This window comes from Theobroma cacao, chromosome 3 (assembly GCF_053813885.1).
Source record: "Theobroma cacao isolate CCN51 chromosome 3, ASM5381388v1, whole genome shotgun sequence".
In the NCBI taxonomy this organism is placed as follows: Eukaryota; Viridiplantae; Streptophyta; class Magnoliopsida; order Malvales; family Malvaceae; genus Theobroma; species Theobroma cacao.
The window spans coordinates 39,079,855-39,099,291 of NC_142641.1; the positions used below are offsets into that span (position 1 = coordinate 39,079,855).

General features: G+C 34.6%; 3 protein-coding genes and 1 pseudogene across 6 annotated transcripts; 2 read left to right on the forward strand and 2 right to left on the reverse strand.

The window, feature by feature from the left end:
• Nucleotides 1–6,233: 6,233 nt before the first annotated feature.
• On the forward strand, nt 6,234–8,808 carry LOC18605552 (transcription factor LAF1-like). 2 transcript variants are annotated; one of them, XM_088804330.1, is made up of 4 exons: nt 6,234–6,496; nt 7,214–7,343; nt 7,908–8,266; nt 8,370–8,584. In XM_088804330.1, exons 1-4 carry the CDS (start codon nt 6,361–6,363, stop codon nt 8,387–8,389), a joined length of 645 nt encoding a protein of 214 aa, XP_088660456.1. In that variant the 5' UTR covers nt 6,234–6,360; the 3' UTR covers nt 8,390–8,584. The 2 variants fall into 2 exon arrangements, with proteins under 2 accessions (XP_088660456.1, XP_007038672.2); XM_007038610.3 differs by having other exon boundaries at nt 7,908–8,808.
• Nucleotides 8,809–9,398: 590 nt separating this feature from the next.
• LOC18605553 (SNARE-like superfamily protein) lies at nt 9,399–11,221 on the reverse strand. Of its 2 annotated transcripts, none has more exons than XM_007038611.3 (5): nt 10,881–11,221; nt 10,376–10,536; nt 9,995–10,138; nt 9,847–9,911; nt 9,399–9,721 (listed from the first exon to the last, which is right to left on the reverse strand). In XM_007038611.3, exons 1-5 carry the CDS (start codon nt 11,069–11,071, stop codon nt 9,614–9,616), a joined length of 669 nt encoding a protein of 222 aa, XP_007038673.3. In that variant the 5' UTR covers nt 11,072–11,221; the 3' UTR covers nt 9,399–9,613. The 2 variants fall into 2 exon arrangements, with proteins under 2 accessions (XP_007038673.3, XP_088660457.1); XM_088804331.1 differs by having other exon boundaries at nt 9,399–9,724.
• A 1,950-nt stretch (nt 11,222–13,171) lies between these two features.
• On the forward strand, nt 13,172–16,143 carry LOC108660456 (transcription factor MYB17-like; annotated as a pseudogene). The gene is made up of 4 exons (XR_016025201.1): nt 13,172–13,268; nt 13,384–13,527; nt 14,196–14,325; nt 14,995–16,143. The product of XR_016025201.1 is annotated as a transcription factor MYB17-like (transcript).
• Nucleotides 16,144–16,938: 795 nt separating this feature from the next.
• On the reverse strand, nt 16,939–18,573 carry LOC18605555 (remorin 1.4-like). Its single transcript, XM_018117575.2, has 5 exons — nt 18,240–18,573; nt 18,017–18,067; nt 17,821–17,908; nt 17,509–17,590; nt 16,939–17,416 (listed from the first exon to the last, which is right to left on the reverse strand). The coding sequence occupies exons 1-5, from the start codon at nt 18,412–18,414 to the stop codon at nt 17,222–17,224; spliced, it is 591 nt and encodes a 196-aa protein (XP_017973064.2). The 5' UTR covers nt 18,415–18,573; the 3' UTR covers nt 16,939–17,221.
• Nucleotides 18,574–19,437: the final 864 nt, after the last annotated feature.

Below are 19,437 nucleotides of genomic sequence, written 5' to 3' on the forward strand. Positions count from 1 at the left end.
TAGCAAATAAGACATAGTTCAAAGCTTATGATTAGTTGATGTTATCCTCAGCGTATGATTAGTTTTTTTTTTTGAAAGGCATAAGGAGATTTCATTGATAAGAATGGGAAGAGGACTTCCCCTTTACAAAACCCATGGCAGACTTCCATGTTAAAAAAAAAAAACAAAAAGAGTATTGATTAGTATGCCCATTCTCAGCGTATGATTAGTTGATCGTTAAAACTTTTTAAATAAGCATATCTTATCTTCTGTAAAGATAAGTATGCCAATTGGTCGTTTAATTAGGAATAAATGATATTACTTCCAAGTTTCATCTGATCTCTGTCATGGAGACAACTGACAAAAGTCAACATTAGGTATACGACATGTATATAAAAAAATATATAGGACATTTATATACCATTCAGCATGTTAACGTAGAGATGTAGACGTATTTGTATACACTTATAAGGCTTTGGCAGCATCTGGAATATGACAGATGGAGATACGGAGCTGTCTTCTGCACTTTTCTCATTCGTCCCAATATGAGCCATGGGCACGCAATATCTTCATTAATCTCTGTTGATTTTGATCGTTTGGCTTTAGGAAAGATTGCCGTTGACATTCGAAGCTTCCGTGCCTCTCTCTGGTTTAGGTGATGATGATGGATATATTATCTTTTTTTAAAAAAAAATTCCACAAGTCAGCCAACATGATCTTTTAGAATATCAACTGTGTACAATTTTTCTTTCATATTTTGCGTGAAGAATTGGAGGAATCTGAAATTAACTACTGTTCTTCCCTTTAATTAAGGTCATCTAATTAGAGGTGTTATCCGTTTCTCACCTAAAATCACCGTATAATTCCAACAGTTAGAGCTTTATACCTCAATTAAACTTGTAGCTCAATATCATTGGGATTCCAACATATGGTCATCATCAACATGTCACAACTTTACGGCTCCACCATCACTTTTAAACGCTTTCTTTAATCATTTATACATTTATACTTTACAAGGAAATCTGTTAAAAGAGAAATGGGAAAAGCATAGGTCAGAGAGGGACAAGTGGACACCATTGCATCAGCAGTCTAGTACAATTAACACAAGCACATGCTTAATTAACATTAGCTCCATGCTTATGATAATCTTGTTTACTAATCTCTCTTGTCACTGAAAAGCTACAGTTTAAAAAGACGACTGCTCAACGATTTTAATATATGCTATATCGCGTGTATGGTGAGTCACATTTTTTTGTCTCAATATCTTCTTTAATCATTAATTTTTCTATGGTATTAATTAAGATGACCACGAACATAATTTAGTGTCAATATCACTTGGTTAAGTAACCTAGAGTTAGTCTAATGACTTCAGAACACTTTGCAAATTCCAATTGAGTGGACGGCTCTATGATATTTTTCTGCGACCCACATTTTTAATTCTTCAGCCCTTTTTAGTTGTATTTAAAAGATCAGAGCATCAAGTCATTGCAAGAAATTGAGAATAGTTTAAAGAGAAGATAAATTAATAAACAATAATAATTAAAGGTCTATCAAATGGCAATTCTTATAGATTTATGTATTGCAGAAGGGAGGCAGTCCAGAAGACTTGAATTTATTGATCGATGCATATCTAATTAATAAAAAAATCCATATACATTAAAAAAAAAAGATGTCATCTTTAGTATGAAGTTTCTTTTTTTTTCTTATTTTGATGAATCTTTAGCATGACGTCTCAATGGAACTTGAAACTGTCTTTTCCTGTTTTTTTCTAGAGGAGAAGATGAATGTGTTGAAAAGAAATTATGTTTGTACGTATAATATCTATGGATTAAACAAATTAAGTACCAAAAGAATCAATTAAATTAATTAATTTCAGATTGTGCCGAATGATTGGAACTAATTAATTGTGTAATTCCATTAAAATAACTCATTGTTTAATGAATAGTGAGGATCAGGTGGCGTTTTAATTTTAGAAAACGCTTTATAAGATGAAATATTACCATGCATGTCTTGTTTCTAAATTAAGGGAAGCTTAAACATTCCCCCTCATAGAATGGCTTACATGTCTTTCGAAATTAATATTTTTTTTATATTTAAATATATATATATGTACACACACAAATGCGTATGTATATACATCCGCAATATGTATACACCACAATATTTTTTTTCATAGGATAATAGTGTTCTATGTACATATATCAAACTCCAAATGCAATATGCCGACACTTATTTCTTCCCTTGTGGGAATGAGAACTACTTGTCTAAAGCTCTACTTTGACTTGATCTCTCTCTTTTTTTCTTTTTTAATTTGAGAGGTAGGTTAATGTTGAAGTTTTATGAGGATTTCGTCATTTGTGATTTTTTTATAAAGTTTGGTGGGAGAAAGCTGACTTAAGCAATTATGTAATTTAGAATGACAAGAAAGTAATTGCGAAGAAAAAGTTGACCACATGACCCTGCAAGAAAAATCGGATTGATAACAGGATTTTCTACACAAGTAAACAAGATCAACCCCTATACAAATTAACATGCGCCAACCAATCCCATTTCTAATGAAGATAAAAGAGAGAGAGAGAGAAAGAGTGAAAGCTCATGTACAAGTAATTGTAATTACATTCCTTCTCGGGATGATTTTCTGGGAAAGTTATTAAATGGACTAATAACTACACTAGTTAAATATTTATGGAGCTTTTAATATGACAGCAACTTAAGCAAAAGTTTAATCAAGAATCTTAGAAAGTAATTATGAGCCTGTGGTTTTACTTAATTTCTAAGCCAAGGCAAAAGGGCCAGTCTTTCTGAATCATACACTACCAATGAATCAGCCATCTTAGACTATTGATCTCCCTCCAGTGAGTACACTTCTTCTTTAGCAAAGTGTACTTCAAATTATGACTTCCATCACATCGTTTGGTGAGACCCTTTTCTTCAATACTTTATATATATAGCATTAGACAAAATAAAACAAAAACATAAGGGAGAAATTAATTTGTCTTTTTATGTGTACGCAATTTGTACGAGATTCATCAAGGTGCATAAAACGGTAATGAATTTGTCACAAAGTGTCAGGCTTCGACACCTAATATGACAAGAAGCCGAGGTAAAAATCACGTCACATACATGATCATTGGTTGCCAACGGAATCGAACCAAACTAGTTGTTTCATTTGTTCTCTGTATTAGGAATGCACTATTATTCATTACCATTTTTTTAAGCAATTGGACCTTGGAAAGAGTAAAAGAATATCATAACACATCCGGTTAATCCCAAAATTTATTTATTAAGGAACTTTTAAGTTTATAAACCTCAACAACTATACAATAAATGAATAATTCAACAGCCTTTGTCACGTGTAAATAAAAGAAATAGCTAATGGAAAAAGAAAAAAATAGGAGAAATGTTTGATGGGGTGGAGTGGGGTTCAAGTAAAGTTCATAAAGGAGAGAAATATTGATGTGGCACCAATTGAATTTACCTTTTTGGTTTAATCTTTATTAATATCACCTATATAAGGATTAGTATCAGTAGAAACAAATTCCATTAGAAGACTTTTATAAAAAAAATAGTCATTATATATCAAAGAAAATATTCAATTTGATTGCCAGCAACAATTTCAATATTGAATCTAAGGTGGCATGTTTGTATTAATTTCATGATACAAAGGCTAGCTCTAAAGTTTGGTAACAATCGTCAATTGATTTCATCAACCTCTTCCATTTTGGCACGTGTAATAGAAAAAGCTTGTATTGGACAATGGTTTTTTGCTGAGAGATCGAGAAGTTAAAACTCTTCAAGAACATTATAAAATAATCGGAGATTAGCTAGTAGGAAGAAGCTTTAATTTGTTAATTATTCAAAGGACCAATGAGAGCTTCAAGTTGACATAACCAAATTATTTTTTTAATTTAATTATATGATATTATTTTTTTAATGTATTAATCCATGCGCGATGACAATTTTCTTACTCATTTAATTAATGTCTCTCCCAATTTGAAAACGTAGATACAATCTGTCAAAGTGCAGCAATTTCATTAGAGAAAATATTTTATTTACTAGTTTATGAATTAGTACCAACAACAGTTAACGGCAGATAATTGGCAATGATTGATTAATCATTGCATAATGTTCCTCTGACCAAGTAATCACTTATCGGGCCCTATTCATTCGATCATAATCCGGACCAACCACATATTTCCAAATAATGTGACAAAGCATATGATACGCGTTTTAATTATTTGTACAAACACTGTTTATTTAACCGAAAACCTTTTTTTAATCAAAATCACAAATTGATTAATTTGGATGGTCAAATTTATGCACCAATTGCCAAGGATTTCACCATTAAAATAAGCTTGAAACGATGCATTGGACAAAACCTCAGCCTGTCGGTCTAGAAAGAACAAAGAGATCACATTGTAAAATACTAAAACGAGTTCATTTCCCCCCCCTTTTTTTTTTTTATTAAACTAAGCAAAGAGGAGTAATTGATATGCAACAAATTAAACCACTATCCATTCCACCTATGTCAACTTGACATCAGGGCCTGTAACAATTTTATCAAAGCTTTAATATAAGTTCTAAAATGCTGCAAGAATAGGAGCATCTTTTGGTTCGAGCTGTCGCCTCTTTACACAAACCCAAGTGACTATTTAAGGGTTGAGGGGTTAAGGGGTTTAGTTCTCACTTCTCACAATAGTTAAAATTTATATATAACATCGCATTTACATAGATTTCTATAAAGTCAACTAATGTTTTTCTTTTGTAATTAGTGTCATCTCTAATATTAAATTTGCCCTTATCTCCTTAATGGATAATAGGCTCTCAAATTTTTAGATTTTGAATTAATTTTCATAGGAAGCAGATTTGCTTCAAGTTTACATCTTTTTTAATTATATGTTATATTTACTGATTTTATGTGTTAATTGACTTTCCTCTTGAGCACGTAATTATTAATATATTTATTCATATGTAAATATATTATTAAAAAAAGTCATACTAAAAATAGAAAAAATATATATCTATTGAGAAAATGGTTGTGATCATGTCTTAATGCGCACGTGGGAAGGTATAAAAACGTACAACACTTTGATTTCTGGGAAATTGACCTTGGTAATAGGTGGCCCTTTTTTTTATCCCCTTGAGAAGGAGGAAAGGGGATGAAGAGAGAACCTTCAGAGAATAAAGATTGCAGTAAGGCAAAACAGACACTTGGATTGGAATCACTCAGAAACTCAAAGGGCACCGGAGAGTGGGGTAAAACCTAAAAGTGTTATTAAATTGTTTAACGTGGGTATTTACTTATTTCTTATTCAGAAAATGATTATTAAAATTCAACTCTCTTCTTTTTTTTTTCTCTTTCCTTCTTTCGCCCAATGATTAATTACAGGTTAGTAACAAAGTCATATATAGCCATCGGTTTGTAATGGTGTGAATGTTTAATTCTATTCTTTATGATACTTTTATTCATTTTAAATTGAATACCTACAGTTTTATTTTGGAACATTCAAAAATTATAATATTAAAAATAAAAAAATGAATATAAAAACCATAATTTTTTCTTAAATTGCCAGGTGAAAACAACAAAAAATATGTATATATAATTAGAAATGTAAAAGGTAAACCAATGCGAAAAAAAATTAGCTTAGGGGACTAATATCCACCAAGTGTTGACAAAGTTATGGTTAAGAGTAATCATAAAGGCTTGCAAAAAGCTTAAGAGTTAGAACTTAGAAGCAATTTCAACGAAAGTATAAAGAAATTATGCTTACCTGGAAGATATTCCTATGTACCAAAAAAAGAAAAAGAATAAAAGTATATATTTGTAGCTACTTTTACCAGCTAAGTGTGGTCCAAAAGACTGCTTAGCGTATTTTTTTAAAAAAAATTTCCCTTAATTAAAGACATCGTAGGTTAGGTATCACGAAGTCAATTAAATGTAATTAATCAACATTGCTTTTGAAGATAGGGTAACATCGACATTTCCTCGGCTTTAAAAGAATTATTCTTTCTTCTGCAATGAAAAACTAAAAAAAAAAAAGAAAAAGAAAAAAGGATAAAGAAAAAGAAAAGGTCTCTTTATTCGACAAAGATGATAATCATAGCTCACAATTAAGTACTAATACTAGTCACAGTATTAATTTCTTTTCCTCATTAAAATAGTAAACTTACAACTAATCTTAGCTCAAAACTTCTTAAACCTTTTTGAGTCGGCTATTTATTGCTTTTGCTCCTTCTCCTGTAGACTGCCCTTAACCTCATAGCCTTTGGCCCTCTCTCTCTCTCTCTCTCCCTCCCTTTATTTTCTTTTGTCTCTCTGATAACTGATAAGCCAACTTTTTAAGCTGTAACAAGGCAGGCACGGTCTCTCAGGCAAAAAGAATGGGTTGCAAGCCATCTGACAAGCCAAAAGCCAAGCACAGGAAGGGCTTATGGTCACCTGAAGAAGACCTGAAGCTCAGAAACTATGTCCTCAAACATGGCCATGGTTGCTGGAGCTCTGTTCCCATCAATGCAGGTCAGTTCATCACTCTTCTTAATTCACTCCTTGTCAGACATTTCTACACCCTTTATTTTGTAGTCTTTAACGGAACAAGTAGCATTAGAAAGAATGAACCTTTTGTTAAATTGATATTGAGTCCCCTGCAATATTCTGGAGTTTATTTGTATCCAAGTGCATTATGGATGGCATTCTCTTAGAGGGCTGTTGATTACTGAAATGCACCTGGGCTTTCTTTGCTTTGAGAGTACTTAATCTAACTCAGGCTTATTATCACTATTTAACTTGTTGCAAATTGGTACATGGGAATTGGAGTGAGCTTGGTTTTACCGACACTGGTGTAAGATTATGCAATGTTCGAGGACCAAGTTGTTCTTTATTTTACTTTTGTTCTAACTATTGAGCAAAAAAGGGTTGTTTCTTCCAAGGTAACTCGTGTCATGGAATAAATATTTCTGTAATTTGGTTTGCCCGTCTGCCTAAAACATTCACTACAATTGTCTTCGCAATCGTCGTTCCGCTCCCACTCAAGTCAACAGCAAACAGTTCGTGGTAAAATCTTGAGTTAAAGGAAAGCGATTGATTCTTTTATTGTGTGTGAGAAAAGAAAAAGAAAGAAAGAGAAAGTGAAAGAGATTGATGATGACATCCATTTTAAAATGACTAAAATAGCCTCTCAACAGTTCACCCTGGTTTTGGTCCTGACGGTTGTAAACTTGTAACTTTACATCTCAGGTTTGCAGAGGAATGGGAAGAGCTGCAGATTAAGGTGGATTAATTACTTGAGACCAGGATTAAAGAGAGGGATGTTTACGCCACAAGAGGAGGAGACAATCCTGACCCTTCATCATATGTTAGGCAACAAGTAAGTTACAAGGCTGTTCCATTTACTAATACACCCGGCTGTATTAAATTTTTACTTTTCTAGAATGAAACCAATGAACTCACCTTAATTTATATGCCCTTGATGAAAACTTAGGTTGACTTTTAATATAATTCATACAATTCTTGGGTTAGTTAATACTCTTATTATAATCAGTAATCTATTTACTCTTAAACAATAATAATAATAATAATAAATCTTGTAACTTTTCTAGAGGATAGTATAATTTCTAATTTGGTTGTAACTGCCTCCAACAGGCCAAATTAACCACATGGCCACAATGAATACAGGTAGTTCCAAAGTCAAACTGGAACTCCAATCAATTGTTATGATCAAAACAAATTATGCTAAGCAAATGCGATTTTTTCCAGCTAAAGCCTGTTGATTCCTTTCGCTCAGCAACAATCCTGAATTGTTTTATATTCTAGTCTAGATTCTAGAATAGCAGTAGTAATTTAGTGAAAACGCAATTGTCATTAATCATGAAGGCAGACGTTTTCAGTTTTACAAAGCACTAACGAGGATGATGCATTTTTTATTGACTAGGTGGTCCCAAATTGCACAACATTTGCCCGGAAGAACAGACAATGAGATCAAGAACTACTGGCATTCCTATCTCAAGAAGAAAGTGGCAAAAGTTGAAGAATCCGAAGCTAAGACCAGAACTCACAATACCACCTCAAGCTCAGAAAACACAGAATCTACTGTGTCTCCCCAAACCGTAATAGGCCAAATGCCAAGCTATGACTCCTTGCAGCACATTGAGAAATCATCGATAGATATTGATCAAGCTTTTCCACAGCATTTTGACTTTCCTAGAGAGCCTCAAAGGAGCTTCTTGCCAAAGCTATTATTTGCAGAGTGGCTATCGCTAGATCAAGAAGGTGGGAGCTTCGCAAATTCAGGTAAGCCGGTGACTTCCTCAGATGGCTTTAATCAAGGTTCAAGTTCAAACTTCCAAGATCCCTTCATAAATGGATATTCGCTAAATGAGGGAGTATTTGGCAGTGATCTTCATGATGGACTAAGCAATTCATCAATAAATGAAATATTTGGCTCGCAATTCAAGTTCGAAGCCCAGATTTCAGGAAATGAGTTCGTCGGTTCTGTATCCGGGGAAGACATATGTAGTGATTTCAATATTAATAATGATGTAATGTACATATAAGGGCAGCTTTCCATGGCAACTTTCAAGGGAGAATAACTTCTAATTATCCTTACAATTAATATATCGGCACATGTTAGCAGAAACCTGGAATAAGCTACTTTTCCTTCCAATATAGAGACACACCAAATAGGCTACAAGGAGCCTCAGAGTTTAATTAGTTGTTATTCTTCCATGAAGTTGTTCTTGGAGTACCCCTTGGTTGTGTCTAAGTACAGAGGAGAAAAAGATTGTATCTTCATATTGCTTCTTTATTAACAGAAAAGGTTATATATTTCTCAACTTTCTGATTTCTTCTCTGTCCGCTTAATCATTTCGTTGACCTTTTGTTATCCATAAATATTTTTATGTGGAAAATATAGTTACAGGCCAGTACCATCCATCATATTACATTACTATATCATCAATGGGAAGATTAGAAACCATTGACTTTCTAAATAAATTCAATGCTTGGAAAATTCAATTTTCAGCAACACTGCCATTTCCAGGCGTAGGTATGTGGAAGGAGGCAAACGCTGCCTTAAATCATCTTCACGTTTGTTCATTACCATTAGGCCAAGGAGGTTCTGAAAATTTGTCCTTCCGATAAGCTCAGACGGTCGTACAATAATTCACCCAAAAGTCAATGAATTTAGTCCTTGAACTAGTACTTGTATAATTCATAATTTATGCAACTTAGGCCAAGGACCTTAGGCTTAGGCTTGATGATTCAATTTCTGACGTCACGAGGGAGGGTGGGGGCGGGGGGCGCCCTTGTGGAAGGGTCAGCTACAGCACATGTATTATTGCAGGATGAAAACTTGGATTTAGAAATTGATCAAGTAATCAGGAGGGGAAACCCACCAAGTTCAGAAGCAAGAACAAAGTGCCTCAAACACACTCTTTGCTGTTTCATTTCGAGTTCTATTGATTCACATCTTTTTATATGGATGTATATTAATTACATGAAACATAACATACATGACCATCATGTTTTTCATGCCATTAAAAAGCTTCCATCGCATAGATATTTTAAGTTCTTCCTTTCTTTCATGCTCTGTCACCTTGGTTTCTTGCTCACATCTCCCAAATCCTGATTTCAGGAGTTCTACAAAGTTGATGTTAAGAAGTCGTCTGTAAGGATAAGGCTAACCCATAAAAGAACCGAAGCAACAACAGCAATGATTGCAATGGGCGTCCATATCAACGTAATTGCCTGCTAACAAAGATAAGTTAGCATTTGCAACAAATTTAAACAATAATGTTTTGGAGAAATCAAATTTTTGCCTGTCTTATCGGACAAATTGAGATGTTTGATGCATTCCATTCCGATTAACATACCTCAAGCCGTGGAGAACCCCAAACTTGGGAGGAAGTCCGAGGCGTAGCTGGTGTCTCAAATATTCCTGTATAAAATCAAAAGATTAACTAATTAAACAGCAAATTCAGGCATTAATTAACTCAGGCGCATGCACAGAGGTAAACTAACCTGAATTTCGTCTTCTTTCTATAATGTCGGACACGTTTTCAGTAATTATGTCCAGTTCTTGACGACGATTAGCGTTCAGCTTTGATAGATTAGCTTGTGTTCTTGTATCAATATATTGCTTTCTAACATTAGCAATAATACCATCTGCAAGGCAAAACAGATATAGGAGACAAGAAAAAAAACAAAAAAACATCAAACTTACCCAAGTGTGTTCAATACTGCCTAATTTCCACCGTGATTAACGTTAAAAGAAACATGGAAACGTCAAAGCAATATGTTGATTCAATTAGTTCTTAAACTATATTCTCCTTTTGTTTCCTTTGGTTGTTTAACAGTCAAAGATTTAATGTAAATTATAAACCAATTTCTGGGGATATTTACCAAATCTAATAAAGCTGTATGGTCTTGTGATTTTCCCTATGAGGCTATGATCAAACTTGTCAAACTCCTTCTGCAGATCCTGCAGATAATGGAAAGCTAGTTTTCTTGGATAGGAAGAATCGCACAACGTGATGAAGCAGATTCCATTCACGACCAAATAGCTTAAGGTAAAAAAAAAAAAAAAGAACAAAAGGGGAAAAGATCAAGTAAAGTAATAAATGATTTAGAGGATGATGAGTAGCTTAATTTCTTGGTTCTGACATATATATATATTCTAGGCTTTCAATTAGTAATGAAGAGATGGTCCAAATATATGGACAATTTGAGCTGTCATGCTCTAAATCTAGCAACCTCTATTCTGATAATTAATCATCCTTGCCTCAAAAACTTAAATGAACTTGTCCAAAAAAATTAATCAAGTTTTATGCAGCAAGAAAATGAAAGTATGAACATATATATTATTTTTTACGTAATTAATTTACAGAGAGAAAAGAGAAAGGGGTACTTGAAAGAATGATGATCAACGCGGATGGTCATTTTGGAAGGTGGTAAAGCTCCTCTAGAGATTTCTTTGATTATGAATTCTCCTTGTTGCTTGTAATATGAGAAGTTGTCATTCTCTGTATTCACATACCTTGCCCCTTGAGCCAGTGGCAACCCGTCATTCACCCTTCCAACAATCGTTAGCTTAACCATTTCCTAAGGAAATTTCTCCTAATTAACTTGGTTATGAAACAAAACTTTGTCTCGCTCTCCATGGCTTATATACAGATAAGGGGTACCAAAGCCTCTTTTTGAAGGCAAAGAGAACAGTTGATAGAACTTGGACTTGAGGTTATCCCCTTTGGTTGTATGCAGAAAGCTTAAGAAACCCTGTGCGATGGTGAAAGCAAATTATAGGGGTACCAATAAAGCAAGCATGACAAAAAAAAATGTTAGTACTATATATTTGGAATAAATTAATGAATATCTCGTAAATTTTGTAAAATTTATGGCTTGCTCATGTGCTTGAAAATCCATTAGACTGCTGATAATTTTAAATCCCACATTTGATATTTATGATGATTTCTTTAGTATGCTTACTAGTCACGCCAAAGTAAAAGAACAGGGAGGATCTATTTATAAGGCTGTCTTCTGATCTCCTCCCGTTAAAACATTCCACTATCGTGTCTGTATGTATTAATTCTTCTTTCTCTCTCTCATTCCCAATTTCTTTCACTTCTCTAATTTTGGAAACTCCTAAGCATATTGTTAATTAAGAAACCAGTTATGGATTATCAACATTTTTCTAAAGTATTAAAGTTATGGTTTGCCATAGGAATGATATTTCATCTCATGAGATGTTTTGAGTTTCAAACTTAAGATAATTTCCTTTTAAGTACAATTAGACAAGATTAAGAGGTGGGAAATTAGATTGCTCAAATTTAATTTGTCATCCAAAACATGACAACTCTTATCATTGATAGTTTAAGAACAATTACGTCGCATGATTGTAGATCTCATATTGAATAGATCAAAAATCTTTTAAAAAAATATAAAAAAGATAATTTATGAATTAAATGCATGCATCACGTGTCAAGATTTTAATCCAACCTTCATGTCGTCTTAAGCTCTCCTCACATGTCATTAGGACAACTAAATTAGTTTACAAACTCTCCTTCCTTTATAGTGAAGGAATGAAACAAGATTATGTAACCAAAAATAAGCAAGAAAAGAATGAAAAAAAATTATATTCACTAAAATACAATATCTATACAAGAGAAATGTTCAAAAACCTCAAGGGATAGGGAATGAGCTCTCTCATCCTGCGCACACACACAGCACCCAACATCCCTGGCCGGGGTAAATTATGGTCAAGTTTGTTTATTAATAGTAGTAAACTAATCACTCAAATAAATTGAGAAATAGAAAATTTTCAAATATAATTTCTAAATTCATGATTTTTCTATCCTTTCATTACAAAAAAAAAAAAAAATCAATGGCATAATCTAATCTGATATCGGGTTAGAACGTATAAAGGTTAAGGGTCGGAACCTTAATTAATCCTTTTAACACGTACTCCTTTCACTTTCACAGATAGATTGACAAAACAATCATATGTGCTAGGGTGGACTTGTGAATTTCAGGTTTGATGTTGGTCAAATGGTCATGTCAACAACAAGAAGCTAGGTGATAGATAGCTGCATATGAAAGGACAATTTTGAGTTCCCACATTACCAGGTATGGCTATAATCCCTCTTGTCTTTTCAGTGTTTGACGGGAAAGAGACTGTGTTCATTACTGTGCGCATCTGCAAATGCACTTGACCCTTTCAAGAAAGAAAAAGTCGATGGAAACTGCAAAATCTCCCCCTGCAACGCTGCCTGCGTTAAAAGGTTTGTCCACACCGTCATTTGGCTTTGTTCTCGAAGTCCCAAACCCTCTAGACATGACCAGTAGTTCACTTTCTTTCTCGTTTCTCGTTGTTTCTGAAATTGAGGATTATCCTTGTTTTCTCTGCACTAATTAATTCCGTCTTTTCCTTCCTTTGCTTTCCATTAGGACAATTTTTGACTTGTTTGTCAAGAAAACTCCTGTGTTTGGAATACAAATACACAGCTTTCCTAGAAAGTCACAACTTTCTCTCTGTTCGTAGGCAGGTTATCTTTTCTCACCAGACTCAAGGCTCTTTCATTCTCTACAAAATGTCAAAATCTGTTCAAGCTGGCTCTTATTAATGATGCTCTTTCCATGGCATTTTAGGTTCTATTCACTCTATTTCCTTCATTAATTTTGATGAATCCTCTTGCAGTTGCATGCACTTTAAAGGAAAGTACAAACATAAATTAATTCAGAAGTAAGACCACTGATACGGAGTCCTTGACTGCTACATTGATCTCTTTATTGACACCAGGTTTCATTGTTCAATTTTATTTATTGATTCTTTTTTCACTTTTCTCTTTTTCTCTCTCTCATTTAATTGTTCTTGATTCCTAAAGCTGATCTGGGTACTCTTTATGTGAATGAAGAAGCGAAGAAGATGGGAAGAACACCTTCCTGTGACAAGGAAGGAATGAAGAAAGGGGCATGGACTCCTGAGGAAGACAAATTGTTGGTTCATTACATCAAGAAACATGGGCATGATTGCTGGCGTACCCTCCCAATGCTTGCAGGTTTCTTTCCATTCTTGGTTCTTCTTCTTTCTTGAGAGAGAGAGAGAGAAGCCAGTTTCGTATGATATCGCTAAGGGAGAGTGGGAAAATTGGCTGTTTTGGTCCCTGCTGATGCTTGAACGAGTCAATGACACAGTTTTCTCTGTTGGCGGTCTCATAGAAAGAGCGAGAGAAAGGGATTTCTCTCTAAGGAAACTATTTCTGTCTTTTTTCCTTAATTATCATGAACTTCCAGTTTCCTTGTTGGCTTTTTCTATTGATAATTGTTTGGCTGCATCTTCAAGCTATAAATTATGTGGGGCTTTTCTTTGAAGTTTGATCAATGCTGTCTATCAAAGCACGTGTGTTAGTGGCACACTTCTAATTAACGTCAGTAAGTGGACTCCAATTGCTCTAAACCGCCACTGGAATCCATTTTTATAAAGGCCAATGATCCAAGTATCACTGGCAAGCGCTGAAACACCTCCTTTTATGGAGTTTTATTGGACCTTTATCTTTATTTGACTAAATCAAGGCTAATATAGGTTCTTATTCCTCGTATGAGGTTTCCCAGATCCTTACTTGAAAATTTTTCATTGAATTCTTTTGAAAAGCTCTGAAATGGATTATTGAGAGCTTGGACATTTGAGTGCGATGAAATTTTAAAATCAGTTAATGGATTTGACAAGGTTTGCGTCGATGTGGAAAGAGCTGTCGCCTTCGGTGGACAAATTATCTTCGCCCTGACATCAAACGAGGTCCGTTTTCTTCTGAAGAGGAAGCTTGTATAATCAGGCTTCATGGCATGCTCGGTAACAGGTATTGCAAATGAGTCATTGCTTTTGTCTTTTTGTTATTTTCTTTATGTTGGTGTTGATTCACTTCATCGGTGACGCAAGCTTCAAGAAGATGACGAAATAGTTTCCATCCTTGTTAAGTGCAGAGTTCCTTGAGTTTTTTAGGATCTAAAAGCACAAACCGTTCTGCGATACATAATTATGAACACTGAAGTCCTTCATAAGAAAAGTATGATTTAGCATTTTGCTGTGAATAGATTAAGAAGAGCTAGTTTGATTTGTCTACAAACATGGTCGTAGTAAAGTGGTAACATTTATAGCTGGTTTCTGCTGCTTGTTGTGAACTGGAATCTTTTGAACAAGCAAGCTTGTTCTTTCTCACAAAAAACTTGTCATAATGGTAAAAGCTAAGGTGTTCCTCCCTGTTCTTGGAGACTCGGAGAGCATTTCCCCTGTCAATAGTTATGCTAATGACTGTCATTGACAAACTGACTCAGGGGAACTTTTCCTTAGCCCATACATTCCTGTTAAATAACTACCATTCTCATATAAAGAATATTGCTGAACTTCATATTTGAGATTATAACTCCCTATGAGCATAATTTCAATGCTGAACAGATATATTTTAAAACTTCTCTCAACTCAAAAGAAGACTAAAATGACTAAATGTACTGAATCTACCAAATTCCAGGTGGGCTGCTATAGCATCTCATCTGCCAGGAAGAACAGACAATGAGATCAAGAACTTCTGGAACACCCATCTTAAGAAGCGCCTCCTTTCCACCGGCAATATACTGCAGACCTCCCTGTCCCCTTCCGACTGTGAACCAAGCACTCTAAAATCTGAGTTACCTTCAACCCGCCATACCGTGCAATGTGAAAGCTTCAGGCTTGAGGGTGAGGCCCGCTTGTCAATAGAATCATCAATGCTGCGTTCCTCATCCACAAGTAAAACTGACTGTGACATCTTTCTCAAGTTATGGAATTCTGATGTCGGAGAAAAATTCCGGAACATTGCAAAGCTTCCTAAGAAAGAAGAAGCAAGTGAAACCCCTATGTCTCAAACATCTTCATGGACAAAACTTGAATCAAGTTCGTGCATTACATGTGAAGAAAGATCCAGCATTTCCTGTGGCTCTGACACAACCCCTGAACAAACTGATTGCTATAGGCCAGGTTAGACACGATAGCTTCTTCAGACTCAATCAGCTCCAATGAAATTTTAGATTCTTCAGATACAGCACTGAAGCTGCTGTTAGATATACCTCCTGGTGCTGGCATGGGATATTTACAAGACCAAACAGATAATTTTTCAACCTTTCTAGACCTTCAATGCGATTGAAAGGCCTTTTTCCAGTCTTCCCTACCACTAGAAGAGAAATTCTGAAGCTAGTGGTGCTTTCTGTTGAAGAAATAATCTTTTGTCTGGTGTTGAAGTAGCAGACAGCAATGGCGCGAGTTAACAGTATTTTGAAGGTTGAAGATGCCAGTTATGAAGGCTAAAACTAATGTAGTTTTTGCCTTTACCAAGTTCATTTGTTAAACGCCGGTTTCTTTGTCATTTCATTTAGTAGCTCATTAGTTTGGTTTTACGACATTACTTTGTGTCGTTTAGGTTGTGTCAATTTGTCCCCGTGTTGGTCTCTTTGTACGCACTGTAGTGCTGTCGTTTTGGGTTTTCTAGTAAGGCCTATCAGCCGAGTTTGTTTGTACCGTTGCTGGGTTTTCTGTGCTCAGCTGACTTTGATTTTGATTTTTGGTTTTCCAAGGCGGAATCTGAGGCCTTCACTCAATTTCTAGAAGTATAAAAACGTTAATAGAAATATAACGGTTGAGCTTTTGATGCCAATTTTCCAACTCTTTGGTCTGTTTGTATTTCACTCCCAATTTTTCCTCTGTGCTCATTGTGTTCAACAATCCCAGAAATTTTCTTGTTGAAATTCATCACTTTCTTTATTACTTCTGGATGTCTGAGCTCTTTTATATAGGCGCCATCTGTAATTCTGTTTTAGATCTTTGGGAAGATACGGCTAGGAGGAGGTTAAAACTTGGATATAGCAGGTTGCTTTATTCATAGTCTGCCTTCCCCACAACTTCTCAAAAGTCAAAAATGCCTAAATAGGAACCGCGTAGCGAATGAGAATGTCGGGTTTTTTTGTCTACCAATCAGTACTCAATCACTGAAAATGGTTTTGTTCACTAGGTTTCAGCATACAAGGAGATGGCTGTGTGCTTCAAAAATTGCTCTGTTAGGGATGCTCTGTTCAAAGAATAGAACGTAAAGCTATATGCTCTTATTTAATTCTGGCCTTGGCAGTTTCTCTCAGGCTTAGCATATTTTTTTCTATTTAACATAATAGCATCTTAGTTTCAAATATAATATGTGACTTGCACTCAAATATTTGACTCATTAATTGATTTATAATTTTTTTATTTAAAAAATAAAATTCGAATTTTTTTTCTCAATTTAAAAAAAAATATAATATGCCACTTCTACTTAGCGCCTGCAGGTTAATCTTCTTTATTCCACTAGGAGTTGCCGCGGAGCAATTTGTCTGAGCTGAACTAATCCAAAAGCTGGAATATTGCACTTTGTGGACTTTTCAGCTATGCAAGAACAATATAAAGCTTAAAATAATGCTCTAAGATTGCCCACTTCATTCTATAATCTTCATGAGTCAACATTATTACATCAAACATGGTTCCCACAAATTTAATAAGTAATTTTCACCAAATGGCATGTATACACACGCAAATACATACGGATACACACACAAAACAATGAACAATGGCCAATTCTTCACCATATAAACCAAACAAACATATCTAAAATTAACAAATAATCTCTTAAAAAAATATACACAAAATGGGAAATGACATACTTTTTCTAATCCAGAACTTTTAAAGGAGTTTTATCCTCAAAAACAACTCAGGACCTTCTTGGGAGTAGTTCCTTTGGCACGGAACTTTGCAGCTGTCTCTTCTGCCTTGAGAAGATCTTCCCCACGCTTGGCTTCAACGATTGCCTTCTTCTCTTCTGCTTCCTTGTGGATTAAGGCCACCTTGTTTTTCATTTTTTCGACATACTCGGCCTTCTGCTTCTCTAATTTTTCCTGCTCATGTAAAATTTAAGAGTCACGTTATCGATCATTATTCTTTCCTCGGATTACATCACAAACTGACTTTTGAAGAACAGAATTAATACCTCAATCTTCTTCAGCTCAGCCTCCAGAGCTGCTTTCCTGCTATTCTCCCAAGCCGCAATAGAAGAAAGCTTTTTATAAGCCCTGCTCATCCATTTCGATCAGCTCAAGCTCAGTAACATAAAATATAAAATCCTAACTAAATTAAGTAGAAGACCCAAAAATTCTAAAGCCATCGCAGCCACAAAGTCTAAACCAAAAGCAGTAAAACGCTTAGTTTTATTGCAAGTTATACACAAATTCATATGAATTTTCCTAAAACTTGCAAAGAAAATGAAAGTTAAAACGAAGAGTTGAGTGACTAGAGTTCTTACTTGTTCTCAGCTTTGCTTTTTTCACTCTCTTCCCAAGCTTTGATTAGTGAAACTCGCTTCTGTGTTTCAACTCTAGCAAGCACAGCATCTGGACAAACCGAAAAAAAAGAAAATTCAATTAAACAAATCAATTACAATTACAGGGTCCTAATTAATCAAAACTAAGAGTTAAACAAACGTAAGATTGAGAAATAACCTCGATTAACAGAACCCTCCGTGCTTTTCTCCTCAGTCGATTCCGCCGCCTCTGCCATAATTAAATTAATTAATATCAAAATTAAAAAGTACACAAATACTAATTATAAGAATTTTATATTGAGTTTAAAAAAAAAAAAAGGCTGATGAAACCAAAGAGAAACAAATAAAAAGAAGTAAAAAGCGGTAGCGCAAAAACTGAAAAGGGAAAAGAAGGGATATACTTTCGACTGCTGCTGCAACTTCTTTAGACTCAGCTGGCTTTTCTTCGGTAGGAGGAGGTGGAATTACAGTTTTCTCCTCGGCAACGTCTTGTGGGGCTTCGGCGGGTTCGGGAGCGGGCGGGGGAGGCTCCGATGGTGTTTCGGTTTCAACCTTCTTGGGTTCTTCCTCTGCCATGTGTTTTTGCTGACAAAGATACTAAAAATTAAAAACAGGGCGAGTTGAATTAAGCTTGGAAACAGAAATAGAGAGAGAGAGAATTAAGAGGAGAGAGGGTTAGTTGAAATATTATAGTTGGGGTTGGGGGAGACTGTAACTATAGCTTCGCCAATGACTGAGCTGAGCTGGATGGTGGGTACCAATGGTCTATTATGCGTTGGCTGAGAGTGACTCAGACTTTCAGATATCTTTTCCAAACACCCAAAATTAGCAAGAAAAATGTAGGCAGACAAGAAAAAAAATTCATATGTTTCTGGTTTTCTCTGTTCATTTGATTGAAATGTCAAAATTTTAGCCAAAAATAAACTTATCAAGATAACATATTTTGTTGTTGGGTTTTTAACTGAAAGATATGTGGGGTTAAAATCTCAACGGATTTCAGCCTTCAAGTTTTGAGTTTGTCAAGAACGAACCCAACATTTATCAAGTCCTAGTGGTTTAGGATTTTTATGATTTTAGTGTGTTTCCAACAATTTGTGTCGCTATCATTTTACTGGAGATGTTTGCTAAAACGTCTTAATTGACTTAAGGACACTATGAAGTTGAATTCTGCAATAATCAAGGATGCGTATTTTTTTCTATTTTTTTTTCATTGTCTAAAGAATAATGGATATCTAAGATGATTAATGTATTTTTCTTAAATATATGATTATGTATATTGAAGTTAATTTATAATTAAATTTTAATGTCTTTAAATTTGGTAATAAGATATATGAAAATTTATTAGTAAAAAATATACGTGAACAAACATGATTTTAAATTTCTTTAATAGCCTACGTGTCAACTTGATATGAAAGTAATAGATATTTTCGTTTCTTGTTAGCAATATTGAAGATTTTTTATTAGAAAATTCCATCATTGAGCCAACTTATTTGATCACTTTTACTTCAAATATTTGTGCACCTTATTCCATACATTTAAGAGGTGAAAATTTATCAATTTATGGATAAATTAAACAATCAAATCATTAAATTATTACTA